The sequence below is a fragment of the Triticum aestivum genome, chromosome 2B (assembly GCF_018294505.1).
Source record: "Triticum aestivum cultivar Chinese Spring chromosome 2B, IWGSC CS RefSeq v2.1, whole genome shotgun sequence".
NCBI classification, from domain to species: Eukaryota; Viridiplantae; Streptophyta; class Magnoliopsida; order Poales; family Poaceae; genus Triticum; species Triticum aestivum.
In genome coordinates, this window is record NC_057798.1 from 576,803,673 (window position 1) to 576,812,340 (window position 8,668).

Sequence of the window (8,668 nt, forward strand, 5' to 3'; positions counted from 1 at the left end):
GTGCAACCGTGTTAGCACATACTCCCTCCGGTCCTCAATAGTCTGCGTATAAAATTTTCCAATTTTTCCCTTAATAGTCTGCGTACTAAGCCACCGCAGCTAGTCTTTCCATCCATGCCACTGCCCTTTCCATCCCATCCCTTAATTAGCGCCCGTCACTAACCAATTGGCATGCAGAGCATGCATGCTGGGGCGTGCGCTACGAGGAGTCAAAGGAGGACAGCCAATCAAGGCGTCCGCAATTATTTTTCAGCAGGATATCCGTATACACAGATCACACTGTTGTGGGGGTAAAATTGTCTAGTTTTTTGCATTGCGTCTCCTTGGTATCCGGGCTTCGTGTTATGCGCAAGGTAAAAAGGACCGGAGGGAGTACAATGCAACCAACCAAACGCAGTGCGTAGAGGCATCGTTACGATGCAGGAAGAGGACATGCAGGCAACCAAACTAAGTGCAGATGTTGGTTTTTCACCTGCGTTTGCTCAGCGAGGCTAAATTAAGACAAGTATGCAAATGGGGAAAAACGATGCAAGTAACCAAAGACGCCCTAAACAAGACCAGCACCGCACTCGGTATCTGCCGTGGACAATGGCTGTACGGCGAATTTCATGGCAAATTCAGGGTAGTATCTTATATTGTCTGGCGTACGCCACAATCTGAAACTATCACAATTTAACTTGACCCAACCGACCACAAGTTTGCCGGAACTTCACGTTCTCAAACTGCAAAAAAGTAGACAATCCCTCCGCAGATCATATTAGGCGTTCGCTCATCAGGCGCTCTTTGACGGCGCCGGGTACTTGACGGCGTTCTTCACGATCTTCTTCAGGGCCGCGTCACCGAGGTCGACGCCGCACATGTCGGAGAGACGGATCAGGTAGAGCAGCACGTCGGAGAGCTCCTCGCCGAGGTGCTCCTTCTCCCTCTCCTCCCAGCCAGGCAAGCCCTTCTGCACCTCGCCTTTCCACATGAACAGCTCCGACAGCTCCCCGACCTCGCCGACCTGCACAACAACATATCTTCAGGTAAGAACAAGTATAGAAAATAACAGATCAAGCAAGCTCTATCGTATCGCACTACGTGATGAAAATAGAAAAAAAAAATCTGATCCGGTCCAAGCCTGATCCTGCAGCGCCGTGCAAAATGTCTAGTCTTGCTCGAGCACGTCCCGGACAGACCGAACACGGTGACAGAACGGCACGTGAACAACATCTGCCGATGCTGTTAAGTCATGGATCGATCTAAGCATCTCATTTCTGAGAGATGAACTGCAAAGTGTAGTGCAGAATTAGTTCTGCAAGACCAAAATTCCCTTCGCCTTGAGACAGGAACAGGAGGCGTGCTTTTATGGAATAGAAAAGCTTGGCACTGAATCACATTCCTGCTTCAGAAAATTCAGTGAGAAGTTGGACGGGGGTGTTGGCTAGTCTGAATTGTACCGGTATAAACACGTTAGACACCAGAATTTTGCGTCGCTTTGACGGTTGACGTATGAAATTCGTTCCAGGGGTCAACGAACGTTGCACCAGGTCGCATCCAAGATGCTAAGCATGAAAGCTGCACCCTTGGCCACGACCCACGAGTTCAAAAAATATCTGATGATCATGTGGTACATGTCCGAGGTAGATGAGAACCTGAGGTGAACTGTGACCACTCCAAAGTTACATGTTCGCCGTCCACAAACAATGAATTACTCGCAATGAACAAAATGGATAGGTCTCAAGAATATTTAGCTGCGACAGTTAGCAAATATCAGGTGCAAAGTAATCCAATTGAATGGTTGGTCAAAAGGGAGCGCACCACAACATACATAAAAAAGGGATTGGTCAAGAATGACCTGTGATGGCTTCAGAATGAAGCGTTACTACCTTTAGTTGTTTAGTAGCACAACCTAGAAGCAGCTCAATACTTTAAACTGATGAAGACATTGTTAGATCATGTGCATGTGTTGTTTCAAATATCGATGATGCCTTGTCATTATTTTAAAAGATTCTGACTAGTAACTAGCGGATACAATGCACCCTGAGACTTGCAATTGCAGCTAAATATGCTTCTACAGTAGTCAAAGACCGAACACGTTATAATACACACCTTCTGGAACTCCACTATCAAGGATCCAGAAAGCCATAAAAATCACATTGGATCTAATGTATAAAAATAAACAAATAATTCTCCTGGGTGTAAAAAATCCCCATAGTTACTATTTACTTTGGGGTCAAATGCAGTCTACAAAACAAATTCTAGAGGAACTACAATCCGGAAGTGTCACGCCCTAAAATAAAAGTTAAAACGCCGCTGCCGTGCATCAGTTTCCATTTCGATAAAAACAGAGTAGCCTATGATACCATGAGTAAGAAATCGAAACTTACTTTGCACAAAACGAAAGGAAAATTAATAGAACAACCCTAAGATTTCCGATGGACTACGTGTTGACAAAACACAGAAAGATCAACACGCGACAAAAGAGAGGATCAGCGCCATACAGAAATAAACGAAGGAGAGGGAAAGAGAGGAAGAAAGAGGATGCAAACCATGGCGAGCAGAAGGTTCCTTGGGCTGTGGTGCTTCTCCCAGTCCCTCTCCTTTGCGAAGTCTTCGAGCCTCCTGGACAGATCCTTCAGGCTCACATCGGCGGCCACCCCCTCCGTCGTCTCCTTCCCTCTCGCCTCCTCCATGGCCGCCTTCTTCTCCGCCTCCGTCGACCTCGCTCGGCACCAACCTTAAACAAATACGAGTGCCTGCCTTTGTTCGGTTCGGTGCTTCGGAAAGCGCAGCTAGGGGCGGAGGGATATATATATTCGCAGGCTTGCAGCAAACTTTGGCGAAAAACAATGAATTAATTAATTAGGAAAGTGTTAACGGCAGCGCGTACACCGCGATTTAAGTTGATTTTTCTTTGCTGCATGAGAGCACCTGCGCCAGAGGGATATCTGGAATATCGAGAGCTTTTACTCATACCAGCCCAGCCAAGGCAGGCAGGCAGTTAATACTTACCTTTTTTGCGGAAAAGTTAATACTTACCTTGTGTATTAGCAAGAGATTATATGGGAGAGACCCTAAAAAAAAGAAATTATATGGGAGAGATGAGCTTGCACTGTGCTGCAGCAGATGCGGTCATTTTTGTTGTGTATTGCCTTTCGCAGATACATGGGTGTATCAAGGAAGGTGTGCAGGATAAGAAAGATGGCACTGGATTCCTTCGATGAGAAATACTTCCATATATGGGGACGCATCGGATGCGTAAAGGCTCTCTGAGACGCAGTTATGGTCAGTTGTCTGGGCAATTCGATGGGGGTCTTAAAGAGTGGTGTCTCTCTCCATCGGCACATGTTGTATGCGGCGTGATGATTACGGCACACCTTAAGCAGATGGTCTAAGGGGAAATTTGGTGCATTCATACGTTTTTACAAACCGTCGTCAGAAGCTCAAATAGCAGATTCGTCGCGGCAGTAAACGGAGAAACCGATTGATGCGGAGACGTGCTTACCGCCGAGGCACTGGCCTTACGGTTTGGTCTCAGTTCGGCAACTACAGTCTCGTGTGATCGCATAGAGATGAACTCCGACAATATTGATGTGATAGAGACAATGAAGAATGAGTATCGCTTTTTGGTCTATCGTCGGCATTTTTTATGATATATATCACATTGCGTGTGACTTACCGCATATTATTTTTCAGCATGCTGCTAGAGAGACTAATTATGCTACCCATGATTTAGCCACACCAGCTAGAAGGAAGGTGTACACCAGATGGATGGAAGTCCATCCGTAGAGATCGTTGATACTCCTGTAAAAAATACTATAGTGATCACCTTGAAATAAAGAGTACTTGGATGTCAACAAAAAAGATTAAGAAGAAGATTGTGCGTGAGGGAGGTTTACCCCTTCGCCTCTCCTCCAAGCGAACAAGGCAGCTAGGGTTTCTGCCTCCCGTGGGCGCCGCCGCCGATTTGCCTAGTCTTCTGTGGCCTTAGGGTCATGGGGGGCGCAATGGATCCTGGCCCTTTCCGAAGGGAGGGCTCTGTTTATATATATATTTTTAGTTTTGTTAGGGTCTGTGTCCTGGTCAGAAAAACGAGACGACGACGACTCTTTTCAGTACTTATAGTCATCGTTCGGTGGTCTATGAATCTAGATGTAAATTTTATTATTTTTTGTGTTCGTTGTACTGCTATGATTGATGATAAATAGATTAAAAGTTTCCTGCAAAGAAATTTAAGAAGAAGATTGTTATCCAATTAATTTTGGAAAATCAGGGTAAAACCACGCGACAGCTATTTATCGCATTAAGTGCTCATACAGATTAAGAGGGTGTTTGTTTCCAGGGACTTATTGGTTTAAGGACTTAAAAAAGTCCCTATAAGTCCCATCTAAACCAAATAGGAGGGACTTATAGGGACTTTTGGGACTTATGGGGTCATTTGGGACTTACCAAAAAAGACTCTCCGGGAGGAACTTATTGGGACTTATCGATCTGGACGCACCTACCCCGCATCGCCCCGCACGAACCCCGCCCCGCTCGTTCCCCTCCTCCTCGCCTCGCTCCTTCCCTACCTCGCCCCAATCGCCGCCGCCGCCGGCACCCTCAACCGCCGCCGCCATGGCCGATGAGGAGGACGAGATCCCCTTCTTCTCTCAATTCCCCTCGTCTCAACAGGCACCCGAAGGCTCATCCGCCGGTGGAAATCTCGGGAGGGGAATGGGTTTCTTGGATCTCAACAGCAACGTCGACGTCTTCCCGGAGTTGGGCTCGTACCGGCAACTCCTCTTCGACCAGTCGGCCGGTCATGGCCTTCCTCCGGTTGGACCTGGTCGCGGGAGGCCCGTGCCCTAGGGCGGAGGAGGCCGCAGCCGGTCTCTCAACATCGGAGGCCGAGGCGGCTCTCACCTGCGTTTGTTCGTCGCCCCGGATGCAGCTGCCGTTGAGGAAGGCGTCATAGGGCATGGCAGGACCTTGTCCCAGGTCACCGGACGCGACGTAGGTCGAGGCAATGGGTCCTTAGCGGCCGGCAGTAGAGAAAAAACTGCGGGGAAGCAACGTGTGTCGTCAACTGCTGCGTCTTCAGAAGATGTCGACGAGAATGAAGGCTTTGAAGATGAAGATGACAACAATGCTTTTGGAGAGGTATATTTTTGATTGGTATATTGGACTTCACAATGGTATACAATGCTGCTATTGCTGCTGCTGGGCAGCACTAGTATATTTTTTATTGCCATATTGCACTGCACAATGGTATATTGCACTAGTACATAGTTCTTTTTTTGTCCCAGGGTGCAAATTCATCTTATTTTTGTGCTAGCTAATTGTGTGTATAATGGTATACGTTGGTGTAGAATTTGAAACAACTTGATTCTACTTTTGTTTGAATTGTGTGCTTGTTATTTTTTGTTTACAAAAACATTGCCAAGGCTGATTGGACAGACGCGCATATTACTGCATTTTGTAACATCGCCTGTGAGGAAGCTAGGGATGGGCACTATGTGAATGGTGTTTGGACAAGTAGAGCATACAATAACATGAAGAAAAAGTTTTATCAGCGTGCTGGCCTCCTGCATAGTACCAAGCAATTCAAAAATTGCATAACTAGACTCAAGAGCTACTACACTGCTTGGTTGTGGTTGGGGCAGCAAACTGGCTGTGGCCGAACTGGAGATGGAGCTATAACCGCATCAAATGCATGGTTGAAAAAAATAATTAAGGTACATAAATTATTCTGCAAATTACATATGAATTGCTCACACTTGGTTACATTATTTAGCCTTGTCCTAATTACCTAACTAATGTTGCAGGAGAGACCAGATGTCAGAAAATTCAAGGGTGGCAATCCTGAGTATTTGGATATGCTAATAGAGTTATTTCAAGGTGTGGCAGTTGATGGATCATCAGCTTATGTGCCCTTAATTGAAGATGAAGAAGAAGAATATGATGTTGCCGATGATGGAAATGAGCAGAGTCCAATGAGCACCACCAGCAAGAAGAGGGGGAGCAGCGGCGGTGAACAGACATCTTCAAGCCCAGGAAACAAACACAAGAGCCCAATGGTGAAACTTATGACAGGGCTCATCAATACTATGAATAGTGAGAACACTTCTGACATGATCACTGAATATGCAAACAAAAGGCAGGAAGCAAAGGACAAGGCAAAAGAGAACAAATCAACAACACTAAGGAATCCATTACTCATTGTCAACTGTTGGCAGTTCAATGTGGTGCAGAAGAAACAAGTTTTGAGTACTTCATGGCAACTCAACTGTTTGCATATGAGGCAAACAGAGTCATATTTGAGAACATTTCAAGTGATGACGCTAGACTGACTTGGTTGAAGAGGTGGTGCATGATGAAGAAGTTGTACTAGTGTAGTAGTTATCTTGATTGTCCTTTTAATAATATACCTATGTAATGGACCTGTGCTGTGTGACCTTGTTAAATGATGAATGCATGTTAGTGTGTTTCATTTGCATGTACTAATGTTTTCAAGTTGAAGAGGTGGTGCATAATGAAGAAGTTGTACTAATGTTTGCATGTTTCAGGATGATGACAGCAGTATTGATGGAATCAGCAGTGATGATGGGAGCAGCAATGATGATGAAGAACTGATGTTGTTCATGCACCAAAAAAGGAAGAGAAGAATGATGCAGATGGCCTACATGATTGGTATGTACTACCTGGACTCTTACGGTAACAAAGGACCTAGAAGAGTACCAATACAGGCTGGGCATGATTGGGTTATGACAACACTAGGCAACAAAACTGCTTGTTACAACATGTTTAGAATGCACAGACCAGTGTTTGAGAAATTGCATAGTGTGCTTGTTGATTCGTATGGTTTGAAGTCCACTAAAAGAATGTCATCAGTTGAGTCTCTAGGCCTGTTTCTTTGGATAGTAGGTTCCCCTCAATCTGTCAGCCAAGCAGAAAACAGATTTTGTTAGGTCATTGGAGACAATTGTAAGGAAGTTTGATAAGGTTTTGGAATGTCTGATCAAGCTTGCAAAAGACATCATCAGGCCAGTAGATCGTCAATTCAGAATTATGCATTCCAAATTAAGATCTAGAAAGTATGCACCATTTATGGATAATTGCATTGGTGCAATAGATGGGACACAGATACAAGTTGTGGTACCAGTTGCCACTGCTGCCTAGCATAGGAATAGACATAAGAAGAAGAGTCAGAATGTGATGTGTGTGTGTGACTTTGATATGAGATTCACATTTGTCCTCGCTGGTTGGCCAGGATCAGTGCATGACATGAGGGTCTTCAATGATGCCCGATCCATATTTGGTGACAAGTTTCCAAAACCTCCACCTAATAAGTTTTATCTTGTGGACTTAGGGTACCCAAATAGACCGGGTTATCTTTCACCATACAAGGGTTTAACCTATCATTTCCAGGAGTACCGTGATGGCACAGTGCCTAGAGGAAAAAAGGAACACTTCAATTTCACCCATTCTTCACTTAGAAATGTCATCGAGAGGTGTTTTGGAGTCTTTAAGAACAAGTGGAGGATTTTCTTTCACTTGCCTAGTTATCCATAGCAGAAACAAAGCAAAATCATTGTGACTTGCATTGCACTGCACAATTTTATTAGACAAAGTCAGCTCCACGATATAGATTTCGACAAGTGTGATCAAGATGAAAATTATGTACCATTGTCTATGCCAACGACCACAACAAATGATTCAACAAATGAGATGGACAGTGCTGTTATGAATCAATTCAGAGCTTGGGTCGCTGATGGGTTGTGGTCCTTGAAACAACAATGATATGAACAAGTGTTGTTCGCTTATGTAATTTCTTTTATCTCGGTTGTTATGTACTCTCTCTTATTTTGGTTCTTATCAACAAGTGTTAATCGTTTGTATGAACAAGTGTTATGAACAAGTGTTATTTCGGTTGTCACCATTCTGTAATTCGTTTGTATGAACAAGGGTTATGTGAACAAGTGTTTTATCAACTTATAAGTCCCTGTAAACAAATAGGTAGGGACTTGGGAGTTATAAGTCGATGTAAACAAACAGGTAGGGACTTATGACTTATAAGTTGAGACTTAAAAAAGTCCTATGACTTATGAAACAAACAGGGCCTAAGTCTCACGTCAAATGCTACAGTACAAGGCCGCCCAATAGCACATATTTTCAGAAAAACACGAGTTAAAAAATAGTGCGCGTCAAGGCCGGCCCAATAGTGCATATTTTCGAAAAACGCCAAACACTACGCTAGGCTCGAGTTCACATACAATACAATAGGTAAGGCATGACGTATTAGAAGGGAAAGAGTCGGCTTTTACACATTTTCCTTCCTTTTCTCTTTGATTCTTTTTCTTTCTTGGTTTTCAACGCTTTTGTCATTTTATTTTGTTTCTTATTTTTCATTTTGTTCCTTCATATTTTATTTTCTCTTTCTTCTCCTTTTTGTTTACTTTTTTGTTTATTTTTTGTTTTTTCTTTGTTTTTTTGCGAGAAAACTTCTGATCTCTTCATCTTCAACTATGGCAGTATAACGAATATCAGAAATAATAAAAATTACATCCAGATTCATAGACCACCTAGCAACGACTACTAGCACTGAAGTGAGCCGATGGCGCGCCGTCGTCATAGCCCCTCCCTCGCTGGATGAAAGGATCGATATTGTTGATTATAGGGGGGTGAATAGGCAACTACCAATTTT

At 44.1% G+C, this 8,668-nt stretch overlaps 1 protein-coding gene across 1 annotated transcript; it reads right to left on the reverse strand.

Annotated features, from left to right (window-relative positions):
- Window positions 1-604: 604 nt before the first annotated feature.
- LOC123041697 (dCTP pyrophosphatase 1) lies at window positions 605-3,139 on the reverse strand. The gene is made up of 2 exons (XM_044464277.1): window positions 2,532-3,139; window positions 605-1,003 (listed from the first exon to the last, which is right to left on the reverse strand). Exons 1-2 carry the CDS (start codon window positions 2,673-2,675, stop codon window positions 773-775), a joined length of 375 nt encoding a protein of 124 aa, XP_044320212.1. The 5' UTR covers window positions 2,676-3,139; the 3' UTR covers window positions 605-772.
- Between the last annotated feature and the right edge of the window lie 5,529 nt (window positions 3,140-8,668).

Excerpts from the sequence above, each read along its gene's own strand:
- LOC123041697 (XM_044464277.1), bottom strand. The coding sequence starts at position 2,675 with ATGGAGGAGGCGAGAGGGAAGGAGACGACGGAGGGGGTGGCCGCCGAT. Across the intron at positions 1,004-2,531 it reads GGAACCTTCTGCTCGCCATG|GTCGGCGAGGTCGGGGAGCT; the intron begins GTTTGCATCCTC and ends GTTGTTGTGCAG.